Consider the following 19,092-nt stretch of genomic DNA (forward strand, 5'->3'; position numbering starts at 1 on the left):
ATGTGTGTGTGGTCTGTGCTCCTGTAGATAGATTATCTGTGAAGCTACAGGGCTGTTTTAACCTTGACTAGGAAGGTCATGGCACTTTGCTGAGTGGTGAAGTCCCTTGAAAGCTCCTTCCCATATGTTGATGTACGACAGGTTTATTTTTAAGTGATGTTTCACTCTGTTGAGACTGCTGGAGCACACAGTAGGGTTGTTGTGTCAAGATGTATTTTTTCCCTCTTCTTGACATATCTGATAAGAAGGCTGCACTGGAAACACAGGACTCGGTTGTATGATGCTATTACCATCTATCTTCCAGGGTCTTTTTAACAATGGTGTGTAGTAATGAAGACTTTTGATCCATCTTTTGGTTATTTGTTGATATCACCTGCTATTTAGTCAATACAGGCCTGACAACTGAATGAAACAAGTAAAGTGAGTGAGGCATGCAAAGCTAAGAATGAATTTCACAAGTAAGGTTTGCATAAGTCTCTTTCCTTGCAGCTCTTAGACTGTTGTTTGATTACACCGTGTTCAAATATTTACATTCTGGCATTTATCGGTGCTGTTCTGTTATTTTCACAACATGTTCACAACGTGTTCTTTTTTTTATCAGTACCATAAAATAAAATGATCTTAAAATGGAGCAATTCAGTTGCTGATGTAATAATTACATGGAAGTTAAATATTCACCGTGGTGGTTATATTTTACGTGGGAGCTGAGTTCTGGGAGGTTACAAAGCTACTCCTTGCTTTAGCAAATACATGCCCACAAAAAAACACACACCCATGGTGAAACTGATGAAACACTTAAAAGTGAATTCTCATACCCTGTAGATAGTTTCTCTTTACACTATGTTTCTTGTGTGGCTATTTCATACAAACTAAGTAAAGTAATGTTGGTTTCTTGAGCATGGATGTTTATTCTTAACCTTGAGGTCATATGTGTAGCAATGTATACAGCTTGTAACTACATCTCCATGTGTATGCTTTAAAAAGAAACTGCCTCTGTTGTGATAGCAGCTACAGTGAATTACATTGTAATAATACTGTATCTACTTTCAAAAATAGTGGCTGTGAAACGCTGTGAAAGCGCCAGAAAAATGCAGCTTTTGTTGATTCTTACTTTGTCACACTCTGTTCTCACTAGATGCGGGAGTGGGCCTTAAAATGATATCACAATCTTTCAAGAAAATTTGGGATAACCTGTGGTTGTGATGTTTCATTATTGAATCATGACCGGTTTACATTGTTATAGCATTTAATGTGAATGGTTACGACATTGTTGGACAAACACCAGAAGCCACCAATTCTTTTTCTTTTCTTTTTTGTCTTTTTGATGAAAGTAGGTTCTGTCGTAATTTTACTGATGTGACTGAGCTACACAAGTAAAAGTTCCGAATTAGGAGGTAGCTTTGTCAAGCTAAGCTAATGTTGTCCTCTTGTTTGTAGTGTTCCCCAAGTATTTCAGTTTATTTGATAAAATAGGTGCAATACTTGTTTTCCCCTGTATCGATACAAGTGCAAACAAAATGAATACCCTTTTCAATCCTTCTTTTCCAATGAGCTAATGTCAAATGAGCTAATGAAAATCGTGGTTGGAGGCTGAGACGAAGCTCTTGCTGTCAGACATATCTGGTCTTAAAGTATGCTTAAAATCCTAGTTATGAATGTTTCTATGAAACACGTTCTGTTCTAGACTGAATCTTTCATTATCTGTGTCTGTCTTAATGGCTGCTTGGGGAAATGAAGTGATGTAGGTCATTAACGTGATATTCCACTCAGAATTTTTACAATTATGTAATGTGCAAAGGAATATTTTAAAACTATGGAGTATCTGATTTAACTTTAATTAGCCCTTGTCAATTAAAGCACTTAGTGTCTCTCAGACAAATGAGAAACCCCATAACCAACCAGTCAGACCTCGCCAGCAATGACAAAACATAGTAACAATAGTACTGGTTTATCCTTTAAATAGGTTAAAAAACAACTAATGTTTAAGCAGGGGAAATTTCGCATTAGAGCATGTGAAGTCTAAAGTTTTCTCATTGTTGGTCCTTTTAATTAGATGGGACTTGTTACTCTGGTAACCAAAAAAGCTTCTTTTTACTTAATAGTTTTTGATGCAAAGGTGTGGCTTTGCTTCAAAAGTTGAACCACTTTAGCCTTACTGCTTTCTTGGCTAGTTTGTGGAGACAGAAGATTGTCCAGGTAGCCCTTCAGAGAATTTGACACCCTGTAGCTCCTCATCTGATTTTTAGGGGTAAGATGTAACATGTTAGAGAGGAACATTGTTCCAACCACCATGATTTTTTATTCATGTGCTTCAGTTGTCCTGTTTTTAACATTTAACTAAGCCAATGATGTTTTGGTCATTGAGTTTTTAAAAATATGGCTTCAGAAGATACATAAAAAAATGCTCCAACATTATTTAACCTAGTAACGCCGAGTTTATCATATGTGATACATGAGTTTTCTTGAATTTCTCAGACTTCTACAGCATCAATGTAATTTTTTTGTAACTAACTAAATTGCACAATACATTTTTAAGCAATAAATTACAAAAAAAAAAAACCCAAACAAAATAACAATATTTACAAAATACAAATAATAATAATAATGCTAGTAATAATAATAATTTGCAGGCAATTATTTCATGGTTCAGGCTTTAAAGGTTTAAGCTTTGGTCATTACATTGGTTTACAGTGCCTATATGTAGCCTACGTTTTGGTTTGGAGAGAAAAATATAGCTTTTTGTGTGTCATTTTTTGCAGGGACACATCTTCGTGTATGTCTTCAGGGAAACACATGTTGCACCGAGGAAATGGAGGACAGATTTGGCCAACAGAGTAAACAAGACTTTGAGAATCTGGTTGATGAAATGAGTCACACACTGAGAAGCACCTTTGTTTCGAGACATAAAAGATTTGATGGTAAGTCCTCTTTGCTTAATGCTTTAATTTAATTATTTTTTTCTTATTTTCTTTTCTTTTAAAATTTGTTTTAATGGTCAGTCACTAGAGAACAAGTGCTGCGAAAAGGCTTGGGACTGTACGTGTTAATTTGAAAGGGTTTACTCCAGTTCTTTAGCTCTCCTCCCTGAAGAGGAGACGAGATGTGAAAATCTCATTAATATGCCTTGGAGTGGAGAAACCTCTTGCTGGATTAGACAAACATGGCTACTTGCGCTGAAGATTGACAACTTCAACAGCAGCACAAAGCCAGCTTCTGCATTATTAAGGTTGTTTGGTGGTCTTGTGCTGTATGTGATCTTGTCCTAGTCCCATTGTGACTTTCTTGACCACTACACGTTTAATAAGTTTTTGTATGGGACGAGATGTGCTCATTACTGAACCAAGCCTCACTCTGCCTCTCTACATGTCCCTGTTGGTGTTCTTCTCTATGGGGTCAGCTCCTTCTAGTTACAATTTAATGAGAAATAATAATCCTTTCAACTCTCACAAGACCATGTGGTTAGCAACAGCTTATCACTGTGGACAATGGTGACAGGTAGAAGAGGTGGAGAAGTGTAGCCACCTGTCAACACTGTCATTAAAATAATAATAATTATTATCATTATTATTATTATTATTATTATCAAAATGCTAATATTAGTAAAATAGTTGTTATTATTTAGAAATCCAACAAAATGCCTTTCATTACATAGATATCTTTAAAGATTAAAGACTTCTTTTTATCTCCAAAGAATTGATGGGCCAAAAATTTCCATGTATTAAAGTTGATTAAAGAATATCTAAGAATATTAGATTGTAATGGTTATTGGTAGTACTTAAACCTTAGCAAATACAGTATATGCTCACACTATACAAAAACATGTTATTAGGTACACTTTGTCAGTACTGGGCTTGACCTCCGTTTATCTTCAGAACTGCCTACAAGGTGCTGGAAACGATCCTCAGAGTTTTTGGTTCATATTGACATAATAACATCACTCAGTCGCTGCAGATTTGTTGGCTGTGCTTCCAGCATGGGAATCTGTGGTTTAAAGGATGCTAAGTTGGTAATTAATGGCCCAAAGTGTACCAAAATGGCATTCAACACACCATTACACCACTGCCATTAGCCTGATCCATTGATACAGGGCAGGATGGATCCAGATTTTCATGTTATTGGCTTCATGTTCTGATCTAGACTCATTAGACAAGGCAGCATTTTCTTTTATTGACCAATTTTAATGAGCTAATGGGTATTAGTTTCATTGTCCTTTACTTAGTTGACAATAGTGTCACCCGGTGTGGTCTTCTGCTGCTATTTGCTTTAAGGTGCTATCTCTGACCCCAGCTGGTGGTGGCAGATGGTGCCCTTCCTTGGGAATGGTTTTGGGTTTAGGGAGTTTCTCCTTCCCACTGTCACTCATCAGTGCTCAAAGGGGGTCATTGATTGTTGGGGTTTTCTCTGTTTTCTTTGTATTATTGTAGGGTCTTTATCTTAAGATATAACTTGATTTGGCACTATTCATAAATAGCACTGTTGAGAAATTGAATTGAATTGATTCACCTTTCCACCTCATTCTGATGCTTATTTGAAATTCAGCAGTCTTGATCATGTCTACATCCCCAAATAGGAGTGTGCAACATAGCCTTAAAATGATTTCAAGATATTTAAAGAAATAATGATATTTATGATGATATGCAGACAATAAATACTAAAAATATGTGACTGATGCCTGCAGGCATTACCTTTTTATCCTTCTTTTCCAGCGAGTACAGAAGCGTGCAGAACATTGTAACATAATACAACAAAAAAATCTAACCACCACAGTATTTTCCATCCACAGTTAACTCTTCTCATCATGTGGAGTGTAACCACTTAGTGCTCCAGTGATGTTCCATTGAATCATTTGTTTCACACCACTGTATCTAAAACAGCAGATGATTCTTGTTGCAGTTAAGGATGTTAATATATTGTGTCTGTTACTGTGATGAATAATTAAAGCTGCTTGCAGCCACGTCTGGCAACCTTGACTAAAATAAAGGAAGTGTCTTTGGTAGTAGTACAAGCAAACTTCCCCATAGGGGTAAAAACTGCATAAAAAGAGACTTAAAATAAATGCAGAAACTAAAAGGTGCAAAATAATAATATAAAAATAACAAAAAATAAATATATACAAATAAATTTTTTTTGCCATTAAAGGCATAACAAATTAAGGCTTAAGCAATCTTTAGTAAAAGCCCATTCAGTATGCCTCTTAAATAACTTTGACATAAATGATCTGCTACCGTGCATGTAGGACTACATGCACAGGGCCTGGGTCTTCAACGTAAATGGCAAAACTCCAAGTTAATTTTGAGTTTTATGTTCAGGTCGAGCATTTTTTTAGGTGCGTTCCTCTGTTCTTGACAGCACTACTTGACTATTTGTCTTAATATATGAATTTAACTGTAAAGCAGCAGTCTCTTTGAAATTTGAATGTCCAGGGATCACAAAGTCAGAATTAGTCTCAGAATTAAAATTTGTTGTTGAGTATTTATTTTACTACCATGAGTGCAGCCATCGAACTGATGCTACACAACTTGTGTTTGTTGTCATGCCTGCCATAGATGCACAGGAAACAGCTAGAAAACAGACTAAGCACAACATTGATAATAAGGACAATTTTAACAACTATGCATCCTAATGGACTTAAAATATATGCTAAACTAAAGTCACCGACATCACTATTAATTACTTGCTGTATAATATGTTAATGTCCACTAAATGCATGTAAATTACAACATGGGTAAAGCCTAATTTCTCAAAAGAGAGAGAGTAATTATCTAAAAAAGTTTATTCAAGTAAAGATTGAAAGCATGCATTGTAATATTTTGCGACTGGAATGTATTCAAAGTCAACAATGGATATTGGTTGAGTGATTTAAGTGTGCAATTTAATATTCAGCAGTCAATGTCATGTCGTTCTGTCTTCATTCTATTCAAAATATTCAACATATTATATGAAACTAATGCTATTGGGTTACAGCATGCTACTCTCAGATGATTCCACTGGTGCCCAGAAACTCAATGTCACAATGATGTCTGTTTATTTTTTTATTTTTTTTCCAGGAATACACTTCTTGAGCCCACATGTGATTCCTGGAAGCATGCATAAATAAATAAGTGTTATTTTGATCATCCCCTGTCAAGATGGTGAATATCATGAGGAAGGGAAATGGGGTTTGTCCAGCAGCACTTAGATGCATGACTCCGGGCACCCCTTGTTCTCGTGGGGTTTGCGGCCACTCTCCATAATTTCATTAGAGTCAAAGCAAATGCTGTTTGCAGGTTTTTGAAGGAGACTGTGTGTCGGATGAGGGTCTTTACTGATAAACTGTTTAGGAAATCTGAGATATTGTTTGCTAAATTAAAAAGTTTCCCTTACTGTTTGTTTATGTAATCAATTTAACTAGATGATTTAACTAGCAGATCAGCTGCTCAGGCACATAAAAAGTTGTTTTATAACGATTGTATAATTCCTCCGTGTTCCCAGAGGTGCGCTTATTCATTATGAAGCAGTATTACCTAAATAACAAGATACTGAACCAAAGAATATAGTTAAAGATCCAAACAATAAAGAGCTTTTAGTTCACTTGAATGCCCTTTTTCTATCTTTTCAGAGCTTTGCTTTAGGTTTCCGCCTACAGAGAGTCGGTGTATTTGAATATTTTTTTCATTTTATGCAGACTGTGATGATGGTTACTGTAGCAGATAGTAGTTGGGCAGCCCACACATTCCTGACACCACAGCCTATATGTCACAATAAGAGGGTACGGTCTCAACTATGCCAAGACTCATCCACTCTGAAATGTCTGCAAGAGCTCAGGGGCACGGTACACTTGTATCTAAAAGAGAAACAATATCATCGGTACCAAACGTGCAGCAGAATTCCTGTAATTTAGTAATAAATGCTATTATTATAATATTATAATATTCACTATAATCCATAAAATAAGACCAGAGAAAATAACTGGTCTAAGAAACCAGACAAAGCAAATGCTAGCACAGAGAGTTCTTTTTTATCTCACTCATTAAAGTCCAACGTCAGGGTTTGTAATTGTTAATCAATTCTTGGCCCTGCTGACCACAAACACCATGGTGCTGAGCATCCTAGCAGAATATTAATGTGGTCCATCCTCTGCAGTTTATCCAATATGAACGGCCTCGCACATTGTGTGTGGTACCCATTGATATCAGTTGCATTGTCACAGCGTTGTTAAATTTTTACCGTTATATATAAAAATGTAAACTGTATTTTTATGCAGTCAATGTTGAGGTGCCCTTGACCAAAGCACTTAACCCAAAAAGACTCCTGAGAAAGTGCCAGCCATATAAAACAGTACTGTGTGGGCAGCAAACAGGTGTGGTTATGTGACTAGATGACTAGATCTTCTCTGTACCTGAGATTCTGCCAGAGGCCCCTTTCTGTTTATTTCTAATAGGGAATTTTTGATCTCATTTCTGTAATATTGTAGGGTCCTACTACAGTACAAAGAGTATAGATGACATGACATGAGTGTACAGATGAATTGTGAACTGACACTATATAAATTAAATTAAATAACATGAAAATACTGCAGTATGTCTGCTTCTTAAGTTATGACGTATCCATCTTCTGAAAGTACTATGAAAGTTTCTGGTGTCTAAGTGATGAGTATTTGTTATTTTAGGTTATAAAAATAAATAAATAAAAATTGTTATTCTAACCCCATACAGCTTTTTAGTAGCCCTTTTTTAATAGCACACCTTTAACTAAGCTTTAAAAACTCAATACACACCACAACCCCAGGACTCCTATAGTTCTCCAGACACTGATATTTTAAAGCATCAATAGTCCATTCTCTGCCTGGCAAACTTTTTTGGTATTGACATTTAACTTAGGATACTTCTTTGTAGGAAATTGCTCAATAACGTCTTCATTACTTATATTCTGTTGTGGATGCTTCTATGACATCATCCATTTTTGCCAGCTAGACAACTCCCCACCCCCCATGTGATGTCCCTCCCAATCAGGCATTAAGTATACTCCTTATGTTTACTATTAATAAATACAATTTAACCTTCAACCTAATTCTTTTTGGGTGAAGGTTAAATTGAAAGACAATACTGCGCCTAGGCTGGTAAGTATATTTGAGAAAACTATGCTGATCCTCTGTTAGATTTATAAGTCTTTGGACCCTTTGACTTTGTCATAATTTTAAGTCATCCCTTGGTGTTTGCTTTTGGCATCTGAATTCAGATGTCTCTGTTTTGTCAGGCAAGAAAATATGGCTTTTACATGGAAATGTCTTCAAGTGCAGTTTTGATCAGCAAAGTTTCTAGTCAATTTAGAAATACAAAAAAAGAAAAAGAAAAAAAAGAAATTGCTCTTTAATGCATTTAAATCATGCACCTTATGTTAGAGTCCATATGTCAAATCCCTGTTAACGTCTATGAGCTAGCACACTAACTAAAGGGTTTGATACAGTAACTTAAAAAATGAAGAATAATCCCCTGACATTTAATAACATTAGACCTTAGATGATATATTTGTCTTCAATCGGGTTATCATTTACCTTTTTCTTATTTTATTAATAAGAGCACAGGGTGACCATAAAAGACTGGCCATAAAAATTAACGTAGAGAAATGGAGACATAAACGATCAACCTGTCATGTTCTCTACAGCAGCATAGCACTCAGAGCAGCACTCTATAGACTGGCACTTCCTGTCAGGCCGATCAATGACCCAGCTTTTGACAGACATGGAGAATCTGAAATGCAGCAAAATTGCTAGTTTCATGTACAATCATTGGAGCTCGAGGAGGCTGAATATCATACTGCTTGTGTTATATTATGCTGTTTCAACAATCACAAAGTGAGAACCGGGCTCCTTCTCTGACTAACTATATTGCCGTGAAAGATGCTAGGTGAACTGTGGGAGATAACAGCTATTTGCCCTGCTGTGTGAGGGTCAAGAAATCGTGTATATTTGTGTAGTTTATAGTGTGTATCTTTGCTAAAAAATGACATAGAGTTGTGGCAAAGTGTTGCTTGCAGTAATGTGACAATCAGAAAATATTCCCAGTTCTAAAGTGATGTAGCTAATTTCTTTCTTGCTTTCTTTTTTATTGGTATGTGACTTTGAAAGCCAATGCCCCACTGTATTGTTTAGTGTTTATTCAATTCCTGCCTTGCCAGAGTGAATGCATTTATGAAATCTTGTAATTTCCATATAATTTTAAGCAGCTCCACATGTTCTCTGCAGAAACTGTTTTTTGTGAGTGGTTGTGGTTTTTTTGTTGAAATTACAAACTTCTGAGTGGGGGAAAAACAAAAACAAAAAAAAACATCCATCTTAAATTGCACTCTACTCTGAGACCTTGTTTATGCCTTTATCTAGTTATGTCTAAATATCTCTAATTTCTTTTTGACAGATGACAGATGAGTCCACATTTTGAGATATACTTCCCAGATTCTCAAAAAGCACCAAACCAATTAGAATCACTGTGGTAAAAAAGTATTAAAGTTGTCTGCCATAACACTTAAACAATTAAATAAATGTGGCAATAATTAATTAATTACATGTGTCATAACTATTTATTTAATTAATTAATTCCAATTTTAATTAATTATTGCCACATTTAATTAATTATTTAATGGTGTATTTAATTAATTCATTATGGCAGTCCTGGCGTTCCATAGCAATGCGCCAAAATAAGTCTTTTTTCGTTCCTTTTTGTACCTATGAGACCTTATAAAAGCATAATGTTTTTATTTCATGATAGTAACAACTAATTTAATTTTCCACAAAATTTGAATTATACATGCCTAGCAACCACTTAGCAACAGGTTAAAATGACCCATTTTTAGCATGTAAGCAAAATCTACCAACCCTGTTTTTTTTTTTTATCATTGATATTTATTTATTTATTCATTTGTTTATTTCACTTTTGCCAACAGCGCAAACAGGCCAAACAGTATTGTAGCATGGATGTGTACTGGTTTATATTATTTAACATATCAGTTAAATCCCAATTACTTTTGGTTAAAGTTATTGTGCTCAAATAAACATGACGCTGAATGTGGCCCAGTTAAAAAATAAAAAGTTGGTTTATGTATGTAGACTCCAATACAATATATTGCATGTACCCAATTGAAGAAGGCTGAAATGTTTTGGAAAGCCAACCCCTTTTCCCTCCTCAGCTGGCTGGTCACAGTTCAGAAGACTGTAGTAATTAATTCTGCAGGCCACTTCCCCTGAGGGTTCTCACAGTAGATGTCATCCGATCCACAGCAAACTCCTTTGGTTATGTGTAAAGACCAAATGAAGTCGACTTCAGAGTCTCTGTTGTCTCCAAAAAGCTGTGGTCTGCTTAGAAATAAAATTCACAAAACTTGCCTTTTCCACCATCTAGTTCAGAAATCTGAAACAGGGATGCTGTGTTTCAAGATTGCTGAAATAGACTGCTGACATCTAGGAGGCCATCCATCAGTAGGTTTCTGCAGAAGCACAGAAACAGATGCTTTCCTTTTATCACAAAGAGAATGGCTGTGTGTAACCTCTGCACAGCTCTGTGCATATACTGAGGAGCTGGAGCCAAACGGAGCTTTATCAGCGAAATGTAATGAACTCTGTGTAAGCTGGGAGTATTTGAATCACTGCTGTCCAGCATTTCAGCATCATTATTCTCTGTTTGCAGCTAATGCAAATGATTATTTGGACAAACGTCTTAGTAATATATGTTTAGGATTTATGTAAATTCTCCAGGTAATTTTTACTCTTTGACATTTCACTATGGTTTTCATTTTCTGTCATGAAATATGGATCCCCTCAAGAGTTTTCACTAATTACATTATGATGTCTTTTTTAGCCTAATATTTCTGCTGGTGATTTATACCAAGGCCATTCATAATGAAATTATTCATCGTAATCACTCCATTGCAGAGCTTAGAATTATATCAAATATAATGTCATATTGATTATAAACACTGTTTTAATTAAATTGGTTATGTTTAATTAGTCTCTCAGCAGAACATGGCTGTATAAAGGTTTGTTTTTCTCATTTTCATGATTTTAAGTAGAATTTGTTTTGGCACTGTCATTAATCTATGTGCACATCGCTCAGCATCACTGACTGTTCTCATTACCACAAACACATTACTGAAGCAAAAATCATGCTTAAAGATTACCATATTTAAATGACTGCTAACTGTGGACATTTATTACATATTCTCAAGTATACTGAAAAATAACCAGACTTTGGCTAACGTCATGAGTCCTGCCTACTGTAAGTTCTAATATAAGATGTGTTAAGTAAATTAAAAAAAGAAATGATATCTCCTTAGGCACCAAACGTGTGTGAAAGTAAGCTAATGTTGTCAGATTCCAGGGGGAGTATGACAGTTAATACTCACTGGTGCCTCATAAGATGTGCTAATGAACAATAATTAAATCTGATGAGAATAAAGAAAGCAAGTATTTTGTGAGCATGCACTAAATGAAAGACAGTTTTTTTTTGTGAATACATTAATGTAAGATTAAAAAAAAACCCTCTGCTCTTCAAGTTCAAATGATACACACCAAAACCCTGCCTTTTTAAGCCACTATACATTAGTCTTTAAACGATGAAATAATATCATAAAATAACATTTTATTTTCTAAAAACCTTGCAAATGACGCGTGTTTTCCATATTTTACTTTCTGTCAGTGTGCATCTCGGGTACCTCTTGATGTAACTAATCAGATGTGACTTGGTGTGGCATTATGGAGAGTCGGGTCATTTGGTTTCTCTGCTGCTGTAATCTGTAATTTTACCTGCATTGCTGGAAGCTAATGACCACTTCAAATCCATTACGCTTTTGTCTGGGCCATTGTGATAAGTGACTCTAATGTGCATGGCTTGGGGGGAGAGGTGTAACCTAGCTTTTATGATAGCTCGAGAACATACAGATTTAGTAGTCTACATGTTCATAATAGTCCACAATACTGTTTAAAATAAAACACAAATAGTAAAATTTCCTGGAATCAGTAGCTGGTGTGACAATATTAGGACAACATTATTTTCTTTCTTTATCCTGAAGTATCCCAAACGTGTAGTTTTGCTGCTGGCTTTGTCCACACCTCGCTTCCTACCATCTAAAATCTAAGATCTAAAAGTACTTTTAATCAGTATTTTTATATGAACAATAAATTAACTGATAAATGTGTAAAATGAAAGGTGTGTGTGTGTGTGGGGGGGGGGGGGGGGGGGATTTTTTTGTCTCTTTTTATTTTACATTTTGATTCAGTCTGTGTCCTCCCATCAACCCTACTCCAGATGCAGGATGCAGCTGCTACTTTCACTGACAAATCACAAAAGTACCACATAAGACAGTATACAGCCCACCAGAAGAGTTATGCATTTTGTCTGGCACATGGCTCCAAAGAAATCCAAGTGCAAGACTCGTTGCTCACATTTTGCCATGTTATAACTTGGTGATAATATGGTAATATTCTTCATACAGCTCTTTCTGCTGCCTCCAAGGAGCAAAATATATCAGCTGATACACTTAAGAGTTCACGCTTCTTTGGGTTGTAACCATAAAGCCCACTTAGGAATATAAAAAGCTTTCAGTTTTATTGAATTGGAGTCTGTACTGAATCCTCTTTTGACTCTCTTTGCAGTTAAATGTACAGGTTATTTAAATTTTCATTCTGGCCCTTCTATGCCAATTTTATTGTTATTTGTAGCAGATGGTCAGAAATATCATCTAATCCCACTTTCTGGCATGTCACAGAGGTCATGAGACAAACAACAAGTGAAGTCTAAAAAGGAGAGTGCAGACTCATGCAAATGCTGCAGTTGAACTGCATTGTGCTGTCATAATCATGATGATGGAAAGTTTATTGCATTTCACAGTGGTATGCTTTTCACCATATAGAGAAATATTCATATATGCAAAGTGTTTTATCTGAACTGTAGATTCTTTCTGTCAATGAACAGTACAGGAAGGTGTTTTGGGTTTACATGAGTGATATGGACAATAAAGCGAATACAGAGTTTATTATTTTCCAGAAATATATAGGGGAACTTCCCTTTGTCATCAAAAAACGAGTTTACTGCAAATAAAAGTCAACAGAGCTGTGATCTCAGTTCAAAATGAAAACGGCATCAAACGCTATAATTGATTTCTTTGTTTGTTTCTATTTTAGTGTTTTCTGGCTGTTGTCATATTTGCATTGCAATCAAGCAGGCTTCCTTTTTAAGCAGCGTTCTAGATTGCAATCAGACACATTTAATGTCATTTTGCTGTGTTTCTGTTTAATTGTAAATGCAGTGAAGGTTCCCAGTGCATCTTGTCAAACCATGTCTATGTATGACATGTACAGAATAAACTGACACCACCGTACAGAATAAACTGAGACCACCGTCACACATGAAATAAAATTGGACAGTAATAAAGGCTTTTTCTGTTTTCTTCTAATCCAGAATTTTTCCTGGAGCTGCTGGAGAACACGGAGAGGTCCCTGAATGACATGTTTATGAGGACTTACGGCAAGCCTTACATGCAGAATGCAGAGGTCTTTGAGAACCTGTTTGCTGAACTGAAGCGCTATTACACTGGAGGGAATGTTAACCTAGAGGAAATGCTTAATGACTTTTGGTCACGGCTGCTGGAGCGTATGTTCACACTGCTCAACTCCCAGTATGTCATCACTGAGGACTATCTGGAGTGTATCAGTAAGTACACCGACCAGCTGAAGCCCTTTGGAGACGTGCCCAGGAAGCTCAAGGCTCAGGTTACCCGCGCATTCATCGCTGCACGCACATTTGTCCAGGGGCTCTCCGTTGGCCGGGAGGTAGCCCAGAGAGTGTCTAAGGTAAATGTTCTTAACCCTTTAAATTCTTTAAAAAGCACACATTTGCCCTAGTTTTCACATGATCAAGTTTATCCCAGATATACTTTCAGAGTAATTCGGATTCTCTCAGGGTATGTCTTCAGAAAATTTAGTCCTCAAGGTGGCTCGTTCATGGAGCTGTCTAGAAAACATTGTTGAAGGGTGTGTGGATTGCTCAGGAGAAATTCCCAGACAACAAAAAAGGCGAGAAAAGAAATGTCTGCTATCGCTGTTTATTGCTCTCTTGCCTTATATTTGTTCATCCAGTATATAGAAGTCATTAATCACACTGTTGCCTGTGTATTCAGTTTGATGCAAAGCAATCTGTATGCAGTTCCTGCAATACCATACTGCCCTGGGAGTGTATGTAGGGCTGATCATGTACAAAGTGAGATTAAAGGGAAAGCAAAAGGCTAAGCCTTGGATTTAGTCACGCTTAACAACAATGTTGTTTCTACACTGTCATTTGGGTTCAGAGAAGCACTGATTCACAACATTGCGAATCCACAGCCATCCTCTTTGGCTTCTTTGCTTTTTGTTTTTTCAATACAGTCTATCAGCTAGATTTGATTATCATGTCTATTATGAATATTTATAGAGCCACTTCCCAGTAGGCTATATAACTAAAAGCTAATGAAAATATAGAAGCCTTGAATAATGAGAAACAGAGGGCAAATGGAGAAGACACTGCTGTACTCTTATAAATCCACCATTCATTTGGTCTGTTAAATCCCACCATACTTGAGCATTAACCACGTTCCCTTCCTTTCCCCTGAGGTCCCACCCTCCCTAACAGTAGTGGCAGTGAGGAGCATTTAGCCACAGAAGATGTGTTGTTAGTATTCATTTAGAGTTGTACCCTGCAGTCCTTAGAGCCCAGCGTGTCCTAGCTTCACCTCTTGACATTTCAGTGGGACCTGAGATCCAGGTCATCTGTCTGGGACTGCAGCCCTTTGATCCTCAGGGTATAAAGTCATCACGAGAGATTGGGTGTAAGCATAATAAAAACAGACACCATGCCAGAGGTGTCTGTTTCTCAGCGCTGCTAAGATGTGACATCCATGCTTATTGCTCCTGGGATATACAATATATTGAATTAAAGTAGGTGATGTAGCATTTTATTGCTTTTCACAGCTTTGAGGAAGCGCAAACCTGTGTCTAGATCTCATCAGCACAGCTCAGACTTGTGCTATTTGTAGTGAATACAATTTAATAATCATTTTCCTAGTTGACAGTTTTTAGAATATCTGAAATGTCATGCAGGTAACTAAAAAGAATACTTCCATTATCTGAAAACGGTCTCTGTAGTAATAAACTCTACAGAAACAATTTGCTCTTTTGTTCTGGAAAAAAACAAAAAAGAAAAAGAAAATGATCTCTGTTTTTTTATTTTAAGTCACAATATTATAGTTATTGTTAAAGGAGGTCACGTTGGAACTCTTATACGCAGCAAAGTGTAAGGATGGGTGCATTCTGAATATGTATTATTTGATTAACAACAATATTTTGATTGTCATTCAAAGCAATATTGATGTGTTTTCTGCATGAATTGTTTAATGGTTATAGAGAAAGAGAAAATGCACCTTTCTCTTAATTGCTCCAAATCTAAATTTGTGGAATGATGAGGCACCACTGTATTTTTCTGAAATTGTGAAAAATTTAACTTTTAAAATGTTTTTTTCAATGAAATTGATAAGTGAGCACCCATAAATACTGCTAATTCAAACATTATTAACAGTGATTATTTCTCCTCACGGCCTTGTGATCTACAAGAAACCTTTGTTGACTGCCCTGAGCTGCTGCCTTACACCTGTGTCAGGTGATACAGATGCTGGCAGAAGCATTTTTAGAATATTCAGTGTCAAGTTTTGTATTTGACGCCAGTTGTCTGCGAGTTGATGTGTGGGGGTTGTCTGCTAGTGAGGGCAAGTATGTCTATGTATAACGTGTTTTTCTTACGTGCCTTCCTCTCTTGGTGATTCTTAGCACTGCACTGTGAAAGAAGGGGGTATGAAAGAAGCAGGGCTTTGAAGCACATCAGCTGTTAAGACATATCACTGAGAGCTTCTCTAATTTGTAGACTTTGACAAGGTCAGCCATGTTTTTTGTCTAGTCCAGGCTTGACTTGTACTTACTTGGCTTGAGTGAATGTTCAAAGGCAAAATGGCAAAATTGCAAGAGAGCTGACCACAAATACCATTTTTTGATTCACTGCACTTAGCTGTCTTCACAAAAAAAAAAGTAAATAATAAAAAATATATATGAAAAAGAAAATCAATGGGTAAACCTTAATTTTTAAGATATTTTTTGTCAGGGTCCTGCTTACACCTCTGATCTGCCAGTTCCTCAGAAGCCTTACTTAATGCTTGAAATCATTTGCCGTGGACTTTGTAGTACAGTAGTTCTAAATTTTCAGTTTGTCGCTGGCATGTTGCTTATGTTGTCAAATCTTGTTACATAAAACATAAGGTACTATTGTGGTATGAACACCTTCGCTTCCCAATCCTTTCATGTTCTTAGCACAGGCTTTTGTCCAAATCAATTTACAATAAGTGCACTCATTTTACACAAAACAACAGCTAATTTTGGTGAAGACGTCGCTGTGCATCGCTTCTTTAAAACAAAAAGAGCTGTGATGCTGCATTATAGCTGCTTTTCTTGTATTTTTAATGCAGTGAGACAATAATAAGTGTTAGTGTAGTGTAAAAAGGCACTTTTTCCAGACTAAAAGGTGTTTAAGATTTAAGAGTCTTGTTAGTTCATGAAAATAGCTCATTTAATTTTAAACATCTTAACAGGTCTTCAGAGTGCAAGTAACTGCATACTGAGAGTAGGAATAATGAATGCTCCATATTATAAATAATGTCATCAAATGTTTTTTAGCAGATCGCATAGTGGAGTTTGTATTTGCTATGAGATCGATTTCCTCACTATGATTTCAAAAAACACACACTAATGACATTTTGCACTTTGGTACTCCCACAGTCTGATAAATGACTTGAATAGAATATAGCAGCTGATGATCCAGCTGATGGTCAGCTGTCTTCTGTAGTTTTTTTATTGTGAGTATTACTTCAGGATCCTGTGAATGAGAGCATTTTTCATTGTAGCTAACTTCCCGCTGTTTGTCAAAGTAGCCTAAAGGTTAATTATCAACCAGGGGTTTTTGTACCCTAGAGGGTACTTCTGCAGCTTCCAATGGGCATCTGGAAGGATTAGTAATTTACAATCAAATCAAAATAACATTTGGAACATGAGAGGTTGTGGTAATGAAGGGTTGAATTCACTTCATCTGGCAGGGATGTGTGGTTTTGTCTGGGGGAAAAAAAAACACATGATGCCATTCCATGGTATCGTGAGTTATCCTGCTGGCGGCAGCTATCAGAAGATACACTGGTGCACTGTGGTACACTGTGGTCATGAAGGGTTAAACATGATCAAGAACAGAACTCAGAGAGTCTATGATATTTAAACCATTCTCAGCTTGTACTAAGGAACCCTCCATACCATTACACTGCCAACAATAACCAAAAAGTTGCTGCCACGTGATTGGCTGATTAGATATTTGCATTAAGAAGCGACTGAATAGACGTACCTAACAAAGTGGTCACTAGTTGTATGTCATAATTTGTCCTATTAACTTATTAAAATAACCCTGTTTTTGAGTCGCATCGGTTATCTGTTAAACAAACTGTAGTGAAAAGCTGAAACAAACAAAGGTGCATCTTATCTCTTGCTTCACTGTTTATCATCTTCAATATCTATACATGCAGTCACTGTAACATAATGCATTTCAGAGGTGTTTAATTGTCTGTTTCCTGCAGCTGTTAGCCTATTACTATCAATGCTTGTATGTGTTTTCATACATGGAGACAGTTTATCAGGTTATCTATGAAAGCAGATTTTTCTACTTTGCCACTTTTGTCTTCTTTATTAGCTTGGATTTTTACTTTTTCATTAGTGACATAACCCTACATTTTAAAATAGAAATTATATTCCATAGAGTGGGGAAATAGATATTTGACTTTATTTAAAGACTTGTGGTTTAATTGCAAGCCAAATTATCCTATGTGAAGTGTTCATCGGCAGTGACTGATTGCATAAGAACGTTCTTTAAGTCTTCAGTCAGCAAAAACGGTCTCTCTCTAGGGCCTTTGCTGATTAATAACTGAAACTTTTTTTGACAATAGGACAATAGCATTATGGTAAAACTTTGCAAAAGTTTTCTACTGGACAGTTTTCTTGTTATAAATTACTCAAAATTCTTTAACTGGCACAGTTACTTTAATAAAATAGATTTATAATTACCATATATTTCGTAGGTGCTACTAGATACTAATGACCGCTGTCACATTCTGTGTCCTTGCAGGTTAGCAGCACTCCAGCATGTATTCGAGCAGTGACAAAGATGCTGTATTGCCCCTTTTGTCAGAGTATGCCAGGAGTAAAGCCTTGTAAGAATTACTGCCTGAATGTCATGAAGGGCTGCCTGGCCAATCAAGCTGATTTGGACCCAGAGTGGAACCAGTACATCGGTGAGTCTTTTCAACCACTTCCCCAGCCATTTTTATTTTAACCTCGACTCTGCTGTTCTATTATTTCTAAAGTAACATACCAATTAAATGTGTTGCTATAAATTCATGTCTGGGCATATGGTTTTATAATATGACTGAATTGAACTAATGGATGTGGGAGAAAAGCAGAGAAAGCATGTTACATCACATGAGCACTCACAGTAAAGCAGATTGAAATTTTCACTTACACCATCACTTTTAGCTTTTCCTTTTTGCTGCTATACACAGGGTTATATTTTAATTGCATACCAAAAAGTGACACGAATTGCTTTAAAGCTGGACAGATAATAGTATGAGTTGAATAATCTTTTAAACTCCCTGGTGTAGACCAGAGAACTGTAACTGTGCTTTGAAAGCAGTTAAAAAAGTAAGCTGAAAGCTGCACACTGGGGTGTTGTTTTGGGTGACGTAGGCAAAAGCTGTAAACCTTTTAAATTACAGAGAGTAACTGGATTAAATGTTAATATTACAAATATTGCTTTGTTTTGCTCAAACCTTAATCATAAAGCAAAGATGCTTTAGGCACGGTGAGACCTATGTGTTCAGGAAGCAAGAGGAAAAGGGCGGAATAATTGGAATTATGTGAAGTGGCCTGGTAGTGGATGCTTATATTAAACATGGCCAAAGTTTCACATAATGAGGTCAGCATATATGTAAGTAATATATAGTGTATAGTATAGG

General features: G+C 36.4%; 1 protein-coding gene across 2 annotated transcripts in view; it reads left to right on the top strand.

Annotated features, from left to right (window-relative positions):
* Nucleotides 1-19,092, top strand: part of LOC146556742 (glypican-6-like) — a 78,159-nt gene that overhangs the window by 16,422 nt on the left and 42,645 nt on the right. For both annotated transcript variants that reach the window (XM_085248917.1, XM_085248918.1), the window contains exons 2-4: nt 2,760-2,918; nt 13,428-13,819; nt 18,207-18,372. In XM_085248917.1, coding sequence (XP_085105043.1) covers nt 2,760-2,918; nt 13,428-13,819; nt 18,207-18,372 — 717 coding nt within the window. The remainder of the gene's footprint in view (nt 1-2,759; nt 2,919-13,427; nt 13,820-18,206; nt 18,373-19,092) is intronic.

Source organism: Mchenga conophoros, linkage group LG16 (genome assembly GCF_057382185.1).
Source record: "Mchenga conophoros isolate Kocher_MC1m ecotype Shallow Benthic linkage group LG16, M_conophoros_male_GT1.1, whole genome shotgun sequence".
Lineage (NCBI taxonomy): Eukaryota > Metazoa > Chordata > Actinopteri > Cichliformes > Cichlidae > Mchenga > Mchenga conophoros.